Below are 19,772 nucleotides of genomic sequence, written 5' to 3'. Positions count from 1 at the left end.
ACTTTTGAAACCTGGGATTGTCCCAGAGCGATGTCTAATGATGTCAGCCTTAATTACAGTAAGAAATTAACTAGGCAAACAACCAGAGGAACCAAAGGAGATGCAGTGGATTTTAAAAATATTCCAAACTTGCTTTTTAGCACTTTTTAAACAGCCTTTTTAACACTTAAATTTACACATTTCTGAAGCGTTCAGTGGCTGTACTTCTGTGGGTTGCGGTTTAACAGATCTGAGGCGGACAGCTAGCTCTTTTCTTGTCCTGGGTACTAGAAGAAGGGAGGCTTAACTTTTGGTTTTTATTTTGAGCATGAACAGTGCCAGCTATCTCTCCACAATGGGTTTCACACTCTGCCCGTTGCAGAATACCAGATCGCATCAGATGCTGCCCAGTTTCTCAACAGCTCTGCTCGGAGCTTGCAGCATGCTGGAGTTAAAAAAGGAAGGCTTGAGTCACAGTTCTATCATTACATTTTATGAGCAGCATTTTATGCAAGGACGGTTTCGCGTAATGTTAATAACAATTCAATCTCAAATTTGAAAAAAAAAATGCTAAACCGCTGTTGGAGTGCTGCCCTGTCTAAATGAAACCGGTGTGCCTGAATGCAAGTAATTTGTTTTCCTAAATGGACTTATGAATTTTGTGTTTTATTAGCGTGTTTTTTAATGACTTTTTCAAACCTGCTTGTTATCTTGTTCAGGCCTGAAGTGGCCTTTGTATTTTTCTCCGTACCTCTGAGAACAGAGTTAGAATCCAGTGTAATCTGGAGATCAGTACCGTTTAAATTTCCTTCAGTGCAGACATACAGATACACGTCCATCAAACTGGAGGCTCAGGTTTGTCTCATTGAAATAAGGACATGAGAAAGGTTACAAACGAAGGAGACCCCCCGGCTCCTCCAGGCCGTCACAATCCTACTTATGTCAAATTAGTAACATCATTTGCAGAAAACTCATATTTCTGTGTATTTTTCTCCTCCTCTCAGCAGACCATTTGCAGCCTGTGGTCAATAGAAGAGCCGTTCTACATTCACCTCGTGCAGGGCAGCAGAGTAAATGCCGACGAGGGGATGAAGGTGGGTGCTGCTGTTGCTGCTCTTGCTCTGCGATGAAGTGCTGCATCAGGTTGTTTACCGATGTTTCTAGAGAGGAAGACCCATAAAAAAGCCGATTTGCAAGTCATGTGGTCATGTGACCTAACCGCATATTTCCCATAATTCATCAGAAGCAGTTTTCGTGACACTTTTAAAAACAGGAAGTGGGGAGGAACTATCTGGCCCGTACTCCTTGCGCTTAGCCCTAATTCTTAGAAAAAAAAAGAGCTGATTTTTTTTGTCACTCATTCTTAGTATCACCCTAACCCCTCTCTGTGGCTGGAGAGAGAGAGAGAGCGAGTTGAAGTGAACGGAGGGGGAGGAGGAGGGGGAGTCTTGAAACGTCTTTCAAAGATGAATGACAAGAGGATGCAAGGCCAGGCCGAGGAGAAGTGAGAGTGGGCCTGCCTGGAAACGGCGCGAGGCCCTCCCTTTTTTACAGCTCATCGACCTACCAAAAAACCTGCGAAAACCCTTTCTTCAGTTCAGGCCAACACTGTCTTCGTTTTTTTTTTTTGCAATAAAAAGGAATGGTTTCGGGGGCAGAGGAATGAAATGCTTTACTAAACACCTCAACGTTGCATAAATTCCTGCCAGCTCATTTTTTTTATCTCTGTCCATAGATTAGCACCTTTCCCATTAGAAATTCCAAAGCTGGTGTATCCTTGCAGGGTGACACTGAGCTCTAGATCTTCATTAGCGGTGCTGTGACCTGGTTTCAGAACTGTACGGCTACTGTTAGTCATCAGATCTCGCCAGACCTCTACCGCCATTCCTCTGCGTGTTCACGACAGTCATTTCTGTAGTTTAGAGTTGTTTACTTCTTACCTCTTTTGAGCATAGCTTCTTGCGAGATGTTTTTCATGCTGATCAAAACGCTTCAGGCACTTTTAGATACGAGACGCATCTGGATTTTTTTTAAGCGTGTTTTATAAGTTTCGACCGCCAAGTTCATGCGTCTGTATAAATGTTAGCTCCGTGCACAAAAATGCTTTTGTTTTACTGGGAGGAAGACGAGAAAGATGAATGATACCAATGGATGTTGGATACGGTTGGTTTTGAGCTGTTTTTTTTAAAGCATGCCTTAGTATCTTATGAAGTTAGGAGGTTTATATGCTTAAAAATTAAAGTGTTCCTGATGCAGAATCTATAACGCGTTAGGATTTATACTGGGTATTTTTGGGGGGGTTTAAATCTATTTCTGTTAAGCTAGAAAAAATATTCTTGTGTTTTCAAGTTGTGAGAAGTTGGTAATACAGGTGATCTCTAACATTTTATAACCATTAGCATGTTTTAAGCTAAGATAGGGACAGTTTCATAATCACAGCAAAGAACATACATACACAAATATTTGCTTGTTTAAGGTGTCGAGACTGTGCGAGACAGATGTATCTGCTCAATGGGAAGTTTTATTTTTAAGTGTGGGAACATGGTGTGTGACCTTTCTCAGAACCTGATGAGCAGCTTTTTAAAGTCGTTCTGTGTGTGTGTTTTAGAAGTGCTCCCAGGAATTGTGTGTGTGTGTGTGTGGGGGTTGAGGTGCAGAATGGACTTATTTTATCCGCGGCCAGAAGATCTGACCATCTCAGGAATCGTCCGAGACACCTTGGAGATTCTTGAAGGAAAGTCCCTCATCACTGGACATTCTTACTGCAGGAACAGGGAATAGGGAACAAGAACTGGAGACAAAATATACTTCTAGAGCTTTTGGCTGCAGTGTTGCCCTAGGTCCCTAGGTAAGCACTAGGTCCTTACCATGAGGCTGCCAGGCAAGCTACTCCAAATATACTCTATATATCTGGTCGCTCTTGCATTTCTGAGGATCTGATGGCACTGCTGAATTTGGTTTCAGAGTGTTAGGTGTCATTTACGACTTCAGAGTGCTTGTTTGTCAACCATCACTTAAAGGGTAATATTAATTGACACAATGCTACCCGCAACCACTGGGTGTGGGAACTTTAAAATGTGCTCTTTATTCCTACAGCAAGTGAGGATGTGTTCTGCAGACAACATGATACAGGTCATGTAATACATCATGGCTATCAGACATTTGTGCGAAGCAGCCAATGGATTCGGTTCTGTGGTGCAAAATTTGTTTGCATGAACGGTAAAAAAAGCCTCAAATGAAAACACATAACCAACATCTGGGTATTTCTTTGCAGTTGCAGATAGTTGTAGTGGAAGACGCCTTGGGTCAGGTTCTCCAACAATAAGCCTGATTCAGCGGCTCGGAGATGTTGTAAATAGATTATAGATTCATATGACTGCGGCTGGAGCAGATTGTGATGCGCCCGTCTGGTGTGAATAAGATGTACATTGTACCACAGTGCCGAATTCCTTAAAGTCCGCCATGGGATCTCGACGTGCAGATTGAGCAGCGCTGCCTGGTTTTGTGGGGGAGGGGTGGTGGGAGAAAGCTAGCAGACAGAGCGCTAACCTGGAGCAGCAGAGGCAGATCAGCCTTCTGCTCCCCAGCCTGGCAGGTGTGATCCCGGAGTTTATGTCTCGTCCTGCCTACTTGCATGTGTGCTGTAATGTAAAACAGCAGTCATAGGTATGGCCGTGTGTCAGAACTGTGGCAGCCTCCTTTGTTGTCTGGGAGACTACAGTGAGCTCTGGCGATCGTATTTGTGTTGTGGTTGATCAACTTATTCTGTTGGTGGTCTTGCAAAAGATCTCTATCACGGCCACCATCTGGGTCACATCCCATGTGCATATTTCATTAACTGTTAACAGTGGCGTGCTGTGTCATGTCCTTTGGGCCATTAGCCCCTAAAAGTGCATTTCTGTATCAGGGTCCACACTCGTGCGTCGGTGCGCTCGGTTTTGCAGGTTATCAACAGCAGATGCCTTTAACAACATAAGAATACGGTTACAAACCTGAGGCCATATGACCTGTCTTGCCCCAATGACAATTGGTATCCAGTTGATCTGTGGATCCCATTGAGCCTTTTCTTGGCTTAAAACTGGGCATCAGCTTCAAAAGCCTGGCTTGGGAGCTCGTTCTGTGATCCCTCAACCTTTTACGCATAGGAATAATTTTTTAGCGCTTCCCATGCTTTTCCGATTGCTGGCTTTCAGCAGTGCGAGCGCTGCGGGCACAAGAGCCCAGGTTTCACGCCTCCTCTGTCCTGCAGCTCGTGGTCCAGGCTGGCCTCTTCCACGGCAGCGAGATGCTGTGCAAGACGGTGACCAGCAACGAGGTGAACGTCTGCTCCGAGCCCTTCTGGGACCAGAAGCTGGAGTTCGACATCGGCGTCGGCGACCTGCCGCGGATGACCCGGCTCTGCTTCGCGCTCTACGCCGTGATCGAGAAGACCAAGAAGCCCAGGTCCACCAAGAAGAAGCACAAGAAAGCTGTAAGTTAGGTGACCTGGTGGCATGAAGCGATTGGGGTCACAGCAGAGCTGAAGCGAACCTGCAAAACAGTTTAAGAAATGTGTACGCGAATATATATATATACTCTTAAATATTTTTATTACTCAGAAGAAAACGATTTAAGGCCAATGCAGCAATAATACATGTAAATCCTTGTAACTTAAAACATTTAATAGTTTATATTTCAAAAATGAGAAAAGTTCAGTAGGAGACAACGAAATGTGGCTTTGAAGCATTTCAAGAATCAAGAAAAAATCGTGATTTGTGAATTTTGATTCCTGTTTTGTTTTTCATTTGCAATCGCCAATACTTTTCCCATCTGAAACCCTTCCTATCTGGGTTTCTATTCCATCTTCCTATTCCCCGCGGGCCTTCGAGCGCGATCACATCATCAGGGGCAGGGGGCATGGCTCTCTGAGCCCAGGGCTGCACGACAAGGCGAGGATGAGCAGCTCCCGGCAGCTCCTCATCTCCAGCTCCAGTCAGGTGGGAGCAGAGATCCCAGTGTAGGCCCAGAGTCTGTCTGCTCAAATATCAAGGTACCAGCAAGACTGCAACTCTTCTGCTGGGCACTGTGGGCACCGTGGGGACATGCAGTGTGTCTAAACACAACTGGCTCTGCCACGGCCTCTTAGAGGACTTGTACAGCACAGGTAGTCGCAGCCGCAAACCGAATCTCAATATAAGGGGTATTTCAAAATCCAGTGGGTAAATAATCAAAACTAATTAGTTGTTCTGAATAAAACGTAATGCAGGAATTTCCTCTTTTTTAATCATTGTTGTGAATGCTGCTGTATGGTACAGGCTACCAAACCTGCGAGGTAGGCGTGCAGAAGCACACAGGCACTTTCAATCTCCGGCACTGGTTTCTGAGTGAATGTTTAGGTGAAACTGTGGTTGGGAAGTTTGGTCATGTATAGTAAGAGCATCTGTTTGTCTAACTGACATCCGCACTGCCGTCATTGTCTTTCAACCCCTTTTAATGGAAGTAGTAGTAAAGTACAGACAATTTCCTCTGTGGTCAGAATATCATGTCAAGCAGATTCGGTCTTAAAAAAAAAAGCTGCCAATCACCGCTAATTTTAAGTTCAAGAAGGTTGCAAGATCAGCAACATTGTTTAGAACATGCATTGAGTTACATTGTTTCTCAAAGCACTTTCCAGAAAAAATACACTGAGAGGAGACAGCAGAATTGCAGTTACAATAAGGGTTTGGAATACAGGAGGAACGCCAAGGGGCCGAGGGGAACCAGTTACATACATAAAATCCCTTCTAAAGAAGAACATTTGGAGTCTAGATGTGAAAGAGCTCAGGGAAGGTGACTCTCCTTAGGGATATCCTTAGGGATGGAATTCCAGAGCTCTGGGGCGCAGCAGGAGTATAGATGGGCTTGGGGGACAGACACGTTACCAGATTCAGGTAAACTAAGGTTGCAAGGTGGGGAGCAGGACGACAATGACTCAGACAGGTACTGAGGTGTCAAGCCGTGTAGAGCCTTAAGGGTGAGCAAGAGGATTTTGAAATCGACACAAGACTGGACATGCAGCCAGTGCAGGGACTCCAGGAGCAATGCAATCACTTGTGCTAGACCTGGTCAGTATTCTGGCTGATGAATTTTGAACATACTGTAGTTTGTTCCATTTGGATTTACTGTAAATACCCCAGAGCTTGGGGCGGTACACTAATATTACCCTCTCTTATGTTTCACTTTGAAAATATGACAAATATTATTCAATAATGAAAAAGTTCCCAAGATAGATGGCAAATATTTTGATTTATTGAACTGTTGACACTTATATTGATATTTATTATATGCCAAACACAGCTGATAGTTGCTTTGCATTTAAGATCTTGTGAATTATTCAAGTAGACCAAACTTTAAAGTTAGGGCACCTGCATATTCTCTGTTACAGGTGGAAGTCTTCAAACACAACACTGATCTTGTCTTTTTTTAATTATCAGTACTGTTGAGAGCCTGATACATAACATACATAACTTACACTAGATATAAAAGACAGAAATTGAGCTCAGGTAACTGCTGAGCTACTATGATGCTGTCTGTGGTATACTCACCTCTCCTGAGTATGGAGAGGAAAGCAGTCAGATGTAGTTTGTGTCTGATCGCAACCGAGGAGGAAGATGGTGCATGTGTTCGGCAAGCAGAACATGCTGTTATAGTGCTGCTTCTCCTTTCCATTCTGCTGTACTTCTCGAATTCTGAGCTGGAGGAGAAGTCCAGGGGAGACAGACCTGAAAATTGAGAAGTTCACTGCAGGATGTGAAGGTTGTTTTTTCAGAGGAGTTTTGTTTTTTCAGCATCATTTGAGTCCTGGTTAGAGCACAGCTGGGGAAGGTTCATGACTTCGGCTTGACGGACATCTATAAATATAATATCTTACCCATAGCACGCTTATTTAAGGGGGTTTATTCTTTGTTATTTCATCTTTCTTGTTTAATTTGTTTAAGAAAGTTTTATCAAGTATAGAGTTGTAAGAACATAAGAACAGTTATTAAGACATTTGTTAAAAGAAACTAGAGTATTGGCTTTAACATCATGTCTGGGTAGCTTGCTTCACACTTCCACAACTCTTCGGGTAGAGAAGTGACACCTGTTTTAAATGCATTTCCACATAGTTTACACTCATGCCTTCTGATTCTTAAGGAGTTTGCTGGTGAAGAAGTCCTGTTTGTAATGGGACACGAGCTAAATTAAAATCCAAACCTGTCATATTGTGATTTTTGCCCAAAAAACTGTCCCCTGGTGCTATGATTTGTCTTTAAATTCCTCTTCAGGGCTGGTGGGGAGAGAATGTTTTTGCAAGAGGTTTTGAGGGGTAGTCCCAGCCCCTCTCTGGCTGGACAGCTTGTGCCTCGTTGTGTTCTGGGAACATTTGTATTTTTATCCAAGGCTGAGGAAACATGTTGCTCTGGCTAGGGAGCAGAACACAAAGGAGAGTTGAGAGGTTGAGGAGTAATAAAGAAACTCATTCAAGCAGTAGTGATATTACGCAGAACTGCTTCTTACTTGTTGGCAAAGGGTTTTGTTCTGTTCTGATTCAGATACTTTACAGGAAGCATGCTTTCATCCTTTTAAGAGTTCAAACATTGTAGGAAACATGCTGTAAGGTGTCTGTGTATCAGGAGCCCCTTGTTTCTGACAGTGGAAACTTCTGCAGTGGGGTGTACAGTAGTAGTAGCAGTATGAGTCTTACTCAATGATGTTGTCGTGCTGTTAGACTAATGTGGTGAATTCTTATTATTCAGTTCTGGCGAGGATTGTGCTGGAGATAGCTGAACCATAGAGAAAATAATCTAAAAGGTTTGTGCTGATGGTGAAGACAAACCTTCTGTGTTTCTGATCTCAGGGAAGTGAGCTGATGTTAAATTCTGTTTCCCACTGCAGGACTGTCCTCTTGCCTGGGTGAACACCATGGTGTTCGACTACAAGGACCAGCTGAAGACTGGCAATGTCTCCCTGTACACCTGGCCTTCTGTTCCAGGTACTGGCTAAGGGCACTGAGTTCACTGGCCAGTTACTCATCCCCAGTGGCATTTTAGAATGGAGTTTTAAGACTCGCTACTCATTTTTGATAGCTTCCCTTTCTTATGCTTCATTACAGTCAGGTCCTACTCAGGTTGCACCAGTAGGAGAAATTTGGGCCTGCACTTCCCTGTTGGAGGCGTTTGCCTCTCTGATTTGTTTTAAGTTTGCTTTGGGCAGTTTGTGTCAAAGGAGATAAAGAGTCTGTTATTCCTATTATAAGCAATCAACCAAAGTCCTTTCTTAGATTTATCATGCCTTTAAGACACCTTATATGCTTTTATTGTGTTAAAAAATCTCAGATGCATAGGAATCTTTGCTCTGAACTGAGAAACATATTCCAGAGAGCAGCCACTTGTCAGAAATGCAAGTCCTGACGACTCCAGAGTGGTGGCTGAATTTTCAGATTGGCTGTAGCACTTGAATTTGAGTTGTGCCCTGCTAATATGGAGAGAAGTCAACTGTAAACACTAAACCAAAACAGGCGATAACAAGTTAATTAACTCCAATGTATCAGTTTTTCAGGATATATATTTTTTTACTTTCCATTGATTAATTGGACAGTTGGACTTCTTCTCTAGAGAGAAGACGCTCTCATACAGAGGCACAGATTACAGTCTTGAAACAGTGCAGCAATCTTATTCTAGTTAAGTGATAGGCGAATGTAAATTGAAAATTGCTAACAAGGCTCTAACTGCCTAACATACCAAGTGCATTGCCAGTGAAAACAGTTCACTCACTTAACAGCGCACTTTGGTGTAAACAGAGGTGTTGTGCGTGCTTCAGTGTGAGGAGAGTGTTGCTGAGATCTGGCCATGTGCTTGCAGATGACAAAGGCGACCTCCTGAACCCCATGGGTACGGTGGAGAGCAACCCCAACACTGACAGCACTGCTGCCCTCATCATCCGCTTCCCCAGTGTCAGACCACACCCCATTTACTACCCCTCATTTGAGAAGGTAGGTGAAGCCCAGGAAGACATTTATCAAACCGCGGCATCACACTTTCGCCTTGCCATAAGAAAATGAGCACTCCGCCACACATAGAAAATGCAGTTGTGACTTTTCTCAGAGTATCTCTAAGCACACATGCGAGTAACTCTTAGTGCACTTCTCACTGACTGCACTGATTGTATTGTATGTACTGTACTATATTGTTGTCTTATTGTATCATTTTGTTACACTGTGCTGTGTTGACTGGGTTAAGCTGCTGTTGCACTGCAATTTCCCTCACGGGATCAATAAAGTATCTATCTATCTACAGGATGACCAACTGCATTAGGCCCTGTATGCCAAATTCTCAGGTGCTTGTGCCTCATCCCTTTTGTGCTTTTTTGTTTTTTCATCTTTTCTCAAGTCCGCTCTGTTCAGGTTAAAAGAGTGGGGCTGTTTACGTGCATGGTTTGAAGTGCCATTATTACTAGATTCATTGTTCTTTATAGCACCAGCCTCTCTCGCAGCTGCTTGCAGTCTGTGCTCTCTCAGCGGCATGCAGCTGTGCCTCTGTCGCTCTCTGGTGCAGAAGGACACCTCTGTGTGCAGCCCGTCTCAGTGCCTGAGCAAGTCGGAGTGCTGTTTGGAGGGGAACACTGCCTTGCTGTGGTTGTGGTGATGATGATTTTCCATTCTCATGCTAAGGGTTCAGTTCTGTAGTTAATAATCTTCCCTTCCCCTGCAGATCAGCGAACTCGGAAGAAATGGGAAAAAGACTGTGGCGTCCAAGGAGGAGGTAGGTGGCCTGGCTGCTGGAGAGCAGTCACACGTGTCTTTCACTAGCACCTGTTTAGCTTGTCCAGCACTATGTACAAGAGTCAAAAATCTCTAGATTGGCTAGTTATTATAAGGGTTGGCATTGCGGCACAGTGGTGAGCATTGCAGCCTCGCAGAGCTGGAGCCCTGGGTGCTGTCTGCGTGGAGTTTGCATGTTCTCCCCGTGTTCGCGTGGGTTTCCTCCAGATGCCCCAGTTTCCTCCCACAGTCCAAAGACGTGCTGGTAGGTTAATTGGCAATCCTGGTGTAAGCGAGAGTATCTGTGCCTCTGTCTGCCCTGCGATGGACTGGCGTCCTGCCCAGAGTGTACCCTGCCTTGTGCCTGTTGCTTGCTGGGATGGGCTCTGGCTTCCCTGCGATGCTGTTCTGGATCAGAAGATGAGAAGATGGATGGATGGATAGTTATACATTTCCATTCTCTATCATCTTTGACAACTGCTCTAGGAAGAACGTTTTCTTATTCACACGAACATGATAATTTAAAATATACTGATTATTTTCCTCTATACGATTACAATTCTCCTGCACATGTCTGTGGTTGATAGGTATCTAGTACGCTCCAGAAAAGCGGGTAAAATAATGTGATTTGTGGATATTCAGGTTAAAAACAAAAGTGTGAAATACAGTAACTAGCACTGTCCATATGATTACACACAAAGAATAATTTCTTAAAAACATTTCAAACGCTCAGCTTCCTTTGCTTTCAATGACAGCTCCTGAAGCTGAGTGAAATAGTGGAGAACAAGAACTACACAGAGTTCTTCGAGGACGACAAGGACATTCTTTGGAAGCTCCGCTACGAGGTGCGAGAAAAGTACCCCGAGAGTCTGGCCAAGCTCCTGCTCATCACCAAGTGGAACAAGCATGAAGACGTGGCGCAGGTGTGTGGGGCTGCGCGGGAGGTTCTGTTGTCTCTTGGACAGACAGAGCGGCACTCGGTAATGCAGGAAGAGGTGCATAGAAAAACACTCTGCACTGAACATGTGCCACACGGACAGGTAGTTGACATTCAGACACGTAACAAGAACAGGGTTATTCCCTGCTGAAAAGAGAAGAAAAGAAACACAGCGTTTCGGCTTCTTCTACTTGAACTAATTCAGGCAGGCAGTTGACATTGAGACAGGCAGTTGACACTTGGGTAGTTGGCGGTAAGAGAGGTAGTTAACTCTCAGGTAGTTGACACTCAGACAGGTGGTTGACAGGTGGGTGCTGCTGTTTGAGGTCACATTCCAGTTGTTTCATTTGCATGTGGGTGCTGTCCACAGCTTCCTATGCTGACTCTGGACTGCAAGCTCTGTGCATGAATGCAGGACTGACTGCAGCATTTTCATTTTTGGGATAGTCATGAACCAAAACAGGGCAGTCAGCCATCAAGCAAGAAAAGAAAATCAGTCTTCTCTAAGACACCCTTTCTTTTTTAGCAAATCACATTTCAAAATTCTTGTTCTTTATTTTATTTCCTTTCTTGTTCTTTATCTGTTTCTAGCAGTTGAGAAAACTTCACAGGTTTCAGCCAAGCTGTCGTTGTATGTTTTGTTTTGTTTACTGGAACTGACCGCAGTGTGCAGATTCAGAGGTTAAAATTATCAGGGGTCGCTGTACAGATTGTGTCATCACTTGTTAAATCCGTAGATTCTTAGAAAAGACAGCATTCATTTCCTTTTAAAAGAAGGTGTCGTTCTTCCAAAACTGGACTATGTCCTCTTTTTTTGCCTTCACACAGTTGTTTATCAGGAAGCAAAGTAGGGTAATGTTGTTGCTCTTGTGAAAAACAGCATCAGAAATTGTTGCCTAGAGATTTACGTTATTGGCCTCTGAAAGATACCAGATAGACATTCTTGCAGTAGGTGAATGAGTCACAAAAAAGATATAACATTATTTGTCCCATTGCTTTAAAATGCCTAGACCTTTAAGAGCCACATATCCATGAAATAGCCATATAGCAAGGGGCTGGAATAGCAGTTTTGATACAGTTGGTTACAGTACAGAATTTTGAAGTGTTACTGTTTTTTTCAAACCAGTTAGTCTGACCTGATTTTGTGGTGAATGTAATTTCATTAGCTCGCAGGGTTCATAGTTCTGAGGCTTGGATGTGAAAAACACACAACAGTTGATTCTAGATCTCGTGGATATGACAAAATATTGTCCATTTGATTAAAAAAATATAGTGGGAGCTGCAGTCAATCTTGATTAATGGGAACAGTCAGGTATTTGAATAAGACTTTTCTAGTGAAAGATGCGTACAATTTCTTCTATATAGGGTGCAAAACTAGTCCCAAAGCAGGTCTTATAGATTGTTTTGTTTCTCCAGCACCTAAAAAACAGCTTAAAGGTGTTAAATTCCTCCAGTTAAGACACTGATTAGATCAACAAAGTTTTCAAGAGCTGAACTGTAATGGAGACTGGAAAGGGACCAGAGCTGTTCACCAGTGGATTATATATGACCACTTGTTTACTTTGCATATCTATCTTCCTGTTAATCTCTGTGTCTTGACAGATGTTATGCCTCCTGCAAACATGGCCAGACCTCCCTGCAATCCACGCTCTGGAGTTGCTGGATTATAGCTTTCCTGATCGCAATGTGAGGTCATTCACTGTCAGGTGTCTGAGGAAGCTCAGGTGAGTGTGTGCTTTATGCTCATAAGCCTTTCATGGTGCAGTCAGTGTGCTGCATGCTGTAGCTCAAGAAGGTTGGCTAATACAATGTTCTTTCTCCAGGTTTTATTCAGGGCATGTAAGATTATTTGATTTTCCACTTCAGTGCGAGGTTCTTTATTTACTTGAACATTGTTCTAGATTCGGAATTGCCTGGGGTTAAGAACTGAATTCGCTCTCATTGTTTTTCCTCGAATTAGGAACTTCCGTCTTGTGGAGCCCTGAAATGCACTTTTTTCATGTGAAGCAGAAGGCTTCTGCAGGAGCACCTCATCTAGATAACAGTTCGATACCAGCTCTGTCACTTACCTAGGACTGTCTGGAGAATCCCTGGAATGTACTGTTCACGCTGTTCCCGGGAGATGCTTTAAGCAAGCGGGTCTTTGCCAGTGCCACACGTGCAGGGACAGCACAAAGGGAAGACTTGCAGTGATGCATCTAAGGCAGCATTTATCAACCATTCACACTCACAGAAAAGTACAGAAATTTGCAGCCACCCCTCAACCCCTCCCCATACCCCCCCAACACACACATCATTATCAGACTTGGCATTTCATTATTAACTTTAGAATGCTCATTTATTTTACTTCTTAATCTGAGTTTGCCTCAGACTGCATAGCCCCCTCATCCTGGAAGCCCTGAAGGAATTTCACGACACTGAAACGTGGCGCTTGTGCTTATATAGAAAAAAACCATATTTAATTCATTCCTTTTTTTCTTCATCTGTGATGTTTTCCTCAAATTCCCAGGCATACCCATTTCCGTCTGAAAGACAGCTCTGCGGTGCGACACACTGTTTGAGAAGCACTGTTCTAAGGGGTTTTCTTATCTGGCTGTTGTTTTTTGTCGTCTTATCTGTTCCGCAGTGACAAGGAACTGTTCCAGTACCTGCTGCAGCTGGTGCAGGTGCTGAAGTATGAGTCTTACCTGGACTGTGATTTGACAAGATTTCTGCTGGAAAGAGCGCTTGCCAACAAAAAAATTGGGCATTTCTTGTTTTGGCATCTCAGGTAATAAAGACTTAAATGTCCCGTTGTTCCCTTTTTCATTTAAAATTTGTCTATGGAGTGTGAAAATGAAGTTTCAAACTGGTTCCGTGACTCTCCATACTTGTTCCAGGGAAAACAACTTCATTAGATGAACGTACGTTAGAATCAATCAAACAGGCTTCTGAAATGATAATCGCTTCAGTATTTTCAGTTGTTGCATACGAAAATAGCATTGTTTGTTAGTTTTATAGTCAATTGCATATCGTTTATTTTTGAACTTCACAAATTGTATCATATCTAGTTCAATTTGAAATAAAAGGTATTGTGAAAAGCTCTTATAATAAGGAGTGAATATCACAATGGCTGGTGTACTTTTCAGTCACCAGGGACTAGGAAGTAGTAAAACACAGAAGTGTGACATAGAAGACTCAACTCTTCCCTTGTTACATTAGAAATAATAAGTGTGTTGTATGTGTCAGCTTGTTTTAATTACACTTTATGACTTTTCCAGGTCAGAAATGCACGTTCCTTCAGTGTCGTTGCGTTTTGGTCTGATTTTGGAATCCTACTGTAGGGGAAGTTTTTCTCACATGAAAAGTCTGATGAAGCAGGTGAGAAAAATTTGGAAATGAGGACTCGTGCTTCCTGTTGCTGTAGGAGTTTGTTCTGCCACTCCAAGCCTTTCTTTATTTGTTAAACAATTTGGATTCGCCAAATCAGCTGATGTGGAATCACCATTTATGCATCCCACACCTCTCGGCTCGTGGCCACAAGGCCTGTGACCACACACAGGGGGGAATGAGCAGGCGAGGGTGAGGTAGAGGCACCGCAGCCCCCGACTGGAGGAGATGCATGTCCCTCCCCAACAGGCAGGGGTCGCTGTGTTACTGAGAGCCAAGGAAACTCTTGTGACTCATCCCACTGGAACCTTGCTGGCTCGAACCCGGGATCATATAGGTCAGCCTGCACTCAGGTCACTACCTTTACTGTTTGGGCCACCCAGGAGGCCCCCCCAAGTCACTTTTAACTGTTTACAAGAACAGCATCCTTTCACTATGAGTGACCTGCCTGCTTATTGCATTGTACCGTTTCCTTTTCAGTACTGAAAGTTGCATCTATTGTCATTACATAAGATAAAGATGTGGGACAAAGGCTGATACAGCTACAGTACCGTATGAGACCGCGTGGGTCAGGCAGCAAACAGACTGCCCGCGAATGTGAGTTCTGTCCTGGGGGTCTGATCTCGCGGTGATCCTTTCTTCCTGTCCCTTTCCCAGAACGAAGCTCTCAACAAAATGAAGTCCCTGAACGACTTTGTGAAGTCCAGCTCTCAGAAGACCACGAAACCGCAGACAAGGGAAGTCATGAAGTTTTACATGACACAGGACACCTACATGGAGGCCATGTCTGAACTCCTGTCCCCCCTCAACCCCAACATCATCCTCAGTAACCTCTGGTATGTGCCAAGTGCAACAGTCTCTCCTGCAGTCAGGCTTCGCTTTTGCTCTTCCCAAAGCTGAATCCTTTCTCCTCTGTCTGTTAGGCATGTTTGTGCACAGCTCGTCTGCTGGCAGGGCTCTCAAACTTTATTTTACCAGTAGGAAATCAGATATTTTCACATTATGCATCTAATGTATTTTGCAAGCCTGGTAAATGGTACTGAGTGCATGAGTCTGAATAAATACATTGAGTAAATAGGTCAGTTTTAGTTTTCACTTGGAAAGTCAAGGAGGTTGAACGGGAGATTGCAAAAGCTATATTTCAAATGCGCAAGATCATGGCAGTTTCTTTCTGGTGTTAAAACAGATCTGTAGTTTGCGTATTTCCCAAACTCATACCCATGGTTTGCTTGTCAGTCATTTTCAGGGACAGTGTCTGTGCTTTGGTAAAAGAAAAAGTTTTTTTGTGTGTGCTAGAGTGTGCTCTTTATATAATGAGGAAAGAGCTGTGTGTTTTCTGAGATCAGGAAGGTTGATTGCCTTCTGTTTGGGAATGTAAATGTGCACAGTCATGCCAGAAGCAGATACACCATGCAAAGTAATGTCAGCTGGCCAACAGCTTTTACGGTCATTCTTCGCCTGATACCTAAAATAATTGTCCATGTCCTCTGCGTCTCGGAATTGAATAAGCCCTTAGTGCCCTATTGGGAAACTTCTGATATTGCTAGTGTCATGCTGTCCTTTCTGAATGCTTTTTAATATATGCAGTTCGCTTGGAGGTGTTCTTTGAGCACATTTGAGATTGTGTCTGCAGTGAGTTGGGTGAGAATATGCACTGTCCTGGAAGACATATCTGTCCAAGCAAGCTTTTAAAAAGGGAGTAAAAAAACAAAAAGCAATACGAATTTGACAGACAAAACTATAACTATATAGATATGTAAAATTACAAAAAGGTGAGTGTGTTTATAATTGGCTTTAGTTACTCGGGTTCATAAACGTTTGCCAAGAAAGAAAATAATGTGCAGACTAATTTAAATGTATATTTATGCACATAAGAAACACAGCTCTCATGTATAAAAGATTTCTGTAAATATTTTAAACTAAATGAGCTATTAATGTAAAACCTAATATACTGTCTTCCCTTTAGCGTGATAGGTAAAGTAGCTTAGCATGTGTGCTGGTTTTCTTCTCACAATTACCGGAACATTCTGTGTAAGTTGCATTAGAGACCTTCGTATCAGTGGCAGAGGCCTGCTTTGCGACAGGGGTTGGGTTCCTGATTACAAACACTTTACTGTCCTTATCTTGAGAAAACGTGCAGGGCGATTCTGAACTCCCGGACTGAAAACAGGTTAAATCATGTTTGTTTTAATGATAAAAAAAACAAAGGTTTATACGTTCCCCTTCTGGCACTTACAGACATAATGTGCCAAGCAGAGCACCACCAAAGTTAGAGAAAAAAAGGCATTGTGGTACAGCCTCACCCTTTCCCAGGTTCCTGTCTGCCTGGAGAGAGGCAACCGATCACCTTGGCCATCCCAGTGCAGGATGGATTTGAACACACAGCTAGATAAACTATTAGAGCTGACAGAGATGATAATCTCCCAGTCGACTAGACCTGTTCGGTTTTCACTGGGAATCACCATTTGTTTGGCAGATACAGGGCCGGCGCTCAGCTCTCACTGCCTGACAGCAATACGGGCTGTTTAAATGTGCAGAAACACACGTGTGAACATGAGCTCGGTTACATTATTTTAAAATGGAAATGGTACAGCTGCCAGGGTAGTGAGCGCAGCTTTTACAAATGAGTGACTAAAGCACTGCTTGACATGCAAAACTTGAAATTAGACCTGTGTTCCTCCGTTTGTAAAATGTTTGTTTGTTTGTTTGTTTGTTTGTTTTTGGACAGTCCCGAAAAGTGCAAGTACATGGACTCCAAGATGAAACCCCTGTGGCTCGTTTACATTAACGAGAAGGTGCAGGGAGATCCCATGGGCATCATCTTCAAGAACGGAGATGGTAAGAGCCACAGGCATCGCCACATGGCAGAAGATCGTTCTGCTCTACGTAAACCGATGTGATTGGTCCTGTGAGGCCACAGCCTGACAGACGGTCCTTGTATCTGACACCCCCAGCACTTACACCCCTTCTGCTGTGGTGCAGGATTGTGGAAGCTTTGCTCCCTGCACTTGGATCATACACTGGCTCTGTCCAGGACGGCTCTCTCATCGCTGACGTTTCTTTATCTCCCCCCAATATTAGTAGCTCTCTCTGTCCCCTTTGGCTGCTGTTTGACTGGTTCTGGAATGAGTCTGAATGCAGGGGAATGGGTGACTGGCTTTTCAACTGGACATCTGTATTATATGATTCACCGCTAATGAAGGTTTCGTTGTTTCTCAAAAGAGACCAGTGAAATGACTAACCCTCTCTACAGATCGCTTTATAATTGCCTTGATTCTTCTGCGGTTTTTTGTGAATTCTGTACGTACTGTATTCCTTCCATATCAGAACTATCGGGCTAAGGAAAATGTGCAATGCAAAACAGTTGTCCTCAGTTGTTGCGGTGAACATGCTTTCATAGGTCTCTTTAAATAGCATGCACATTTTGACACTTTAGAAATTAATGGTCACGTGTTATTTTTTCTAAGATCTCCGACAAGATATGTTGACTCTACAGATGATACAGCTAATGGATGTTCTTTGGAAAGAAGAGGGACTCGATTTAAGGTCTGTATTGATTTAAGTATCAATATTGAAGACAAAATGGTTGTTGTCATTATCATAATAAAAAATAAAACTATTATAACAAGAGAGACAAGACTTCTGGTCCGCAAGTCCTTGATTAAAGACTATGAACGAGGAAACTGGAAAATATTTATATATTTGTTCACCTTTGAAGCTCATTAAACCCTGACATTTTTAAAGAATAAAGTAGTATTCATTTCAATGTTAGTGTAAGTCCATAAATTACATTTATATTAATATCTGAATGCTGTAAACAGAAAGTACTATACAAACGTACACAATGCTTGAAACGAAGTGTTAAAATTACAAGAATGTGCGATCATGTTGCTCATGGATTTGAACACATTATAATAAACAAGTACAGAGCAGTGGAAATAAAGCATAATGAGAGCTGCTCTGTGTCTTTAAAATCTGGTCTTGTAATTAAAGAATTAATGGCTTCTGCTTTATGTAAATGACATGGAGATAGGGTGATTGAAACCAGTCAGTCGAAACCCGGTGGGACATAAACGTTTGCCTGTTTCCATTGTTTCCATTGCCCTCTGCCTGCGTTTCAGGATGATTCCTTATGGGTGCCTTTCCACGGGTGACAAGACGGGTCTGATCGAGGTGGTGAGGAACTCGGACACCATCGCCAACATCCAGCTCAACAAGAGCAACATGGCGGCCACGGCGGCCTTCAACAAGGACGCCCTGCTCAACTGGCTGAAGTCCAAGAACCCGGGGTGAGTCCAGAGCAGAGCAGAGCTATAGGGTCCGTCCCGGGACTTATGTGGAACCTGGTGCAAGCATTTCGAAATCCTCAAGGTCGTGGACAAACCTCGAATCACCAAATCCACATCAACGCTGAAGCGCTGATCTGGAGGTACAAGTGGAACCTCGGTGGAAGTGCATTATATACTGAGAACAGGAGGCACTGCGTTGCACAAAGGGTTGTGGGGGTGTGGAGCAACCTACCAGCCCTGCTGTTGAAGGTGATGCCCTGGTTTCCTTTAAGAAGAGAATGAGAGCCTGGGATCAATTCATTACTAACTACCCAACAGACTGAAAGCGCCTCCTCTTGTTTCTAAACCGGTCTTGTGTTCCCGTGAGCTGAGCCCCAGCCCTGCGATTCTGTCACTGAAACAGGATGCAGTGGTGTCTAGTGAGTTGGGTCCAGTTGTGCTCATTTGATTATGTTTGAATGACAAGCCAAACACAAACCCTTGCTGCTTCTACAGGGGATGTACGTGTCGAGCCTGCATACCTTTGGGCGGTGGAAAGAAACCAGGGCTCTGACCAAACCTGGGGACAACATGCAAACTCCACAAAGACAGATGCCCCAAGTTGAAATCAAACCCAGGATTGTGCAGAGGTCTTTACTGTGGGATAGGACAAATAGATTTATTGGCATTTAACTGAGCTTGGATAAGCACCAACCAACTGGTCCTTCAACGTGACAGAGATATGATGCCCTGCAGTTTGAAAATATAGTACTGCTTGTCCGTTGACCAAAAACCTTCACAATGTTTTTCTGTATGTTTATGTTGGAGTCAGAAGACACAATAATGGGTTGAAAGGATGTATATACACTCATTCATTTACATCAATTTTATTGTGCTCATGTTCATTCTGAGGAGCCTCCTGCACAGGCAAGCTTATCTAGTGCAGTCCTGCTTGTGTGTGTAATGTGAGAGCAGAATGCCATGTGCTTAGCAAACACGTGAGAAGTGGTTCTCATGCATTTTGTGGTCTGCATAAGACTGTTCTGATATATTTGGAACTGTAATTACTGGAAGAGCAGACAAGCTGAAATTAAAACCTAAATGTTCTTGAAGATGCCTGTCATGTCTTGGAATGATTCAGACAGTAGGATCTTAAATTGAATGTTGCAAATTTACTGGCACAGCCTAATATAAAGACCAACCAGGCTTTAGTCCCTGGGGCAAAAGGAAGAACAGAATGCCCTGTTTTATTACAATTAAAAGCTAATAATAGACCTCAGATAAAACCCTGTCTGAAGCACGCACATAGGTTCTATTCAGAATGGACTATGGGCATTTGATATTTACAGAGTGTTTTATTCTTAAAAACAGAACAAATGTATACAACCCATTTAATTGCCTATGAAATAAATAATACAAATCAGTAAACTTCTCTTCCATGTTTGTGAGGGAGGAAATGAAC

General features: G+C 43.2%; 1 protein-coding gene across 10 annotated transcripts in view; it reads left to right on the top strand.

Annotated features, from left to right (window-relative positions):
• The window catches only part of pik3cd (phosphatidylinositol-4,5-bisphosphate 3-kinase, catalytic subunit delta), a 53,641-nt gene that overhangs the window by 28,073 nt on the left and 5,796 nt on the right, over window positions 1-19,772 (top strand). For 9 of the 10 annotated variants that reach the window (XM_088617376.1, XM_088617381.1, XM_088617380.1 and 6 more), the window contains exons 7-19: window positions 984-1,073; window positions 4,229-4,450; window positions 7,873-7,969; window positions 8,838-8,968; window positions 9,687-9,737; window positions 10,492-10,659; window positions 12,276-12,397; window positions 13,300-13,443; window positions 13,934-14,033; window positions 14,700-14,878; window positions 16,771-16,880; window positions 17,510-17,588; window positions 18,164-18,331. In XM_088617376.1, coding sequence (XP_088473502.1) covers window positions 984-1,073; window positions 4,229-4,450; window positions 7,873-7,969; window positions 8,838-8,968; window positions 9,687-9,737; window positions 10,492-10,659; window positions 12,276-12,397; window positions 13,300-13,443; window positions 13,934-14,033; window positions 14,700-14,878; window positions 16,771-16,880; window positions 17,510-17,588; window positions 18,164-18,331 — 1,661 coding nt within the window. The remainder of the gene's footprint in view (window positions 1-983; window positions 1,074-4,228; window positions 4,451-7,872; window positions 7,970-8,837; window positions 8,969-9,686; window positions 9,738-10,491; window positions 10,660-12,275; window positions 12,398-13,299; window positions 13,444-13,933; window positions 14,034-14,699; window positions 14,879-16,770; window positions 16,881-17,509; window positions 17,589-18,163; window positions 18,332-19,772) is intronic. The other variant, XM_088617382.1, reaches the window with a different exon arrangement.

The sequence above is a fragment of the Lepisosteus platostomus genome, chromosome 23 (assembly GCF_059453375.1).
Source record: "Lepisosteus platostomus isolate fLepPlt1 chromosome 23, fLepPlt1.hap1, whole genome shotgun sequence".
Taxonomy (NCBI): Eukaryota; Metazoa; Chordata; class Actinopteri; order Semionotiformes; family Lepisosteidae; genus Lepisosteus; species Lepisosteus platostomus.
The sequence above is the reverse complement of the archived record's forward strand: the minus strand, read 5'-3'. Positions and strand labels throughout refer to the sequence as shown.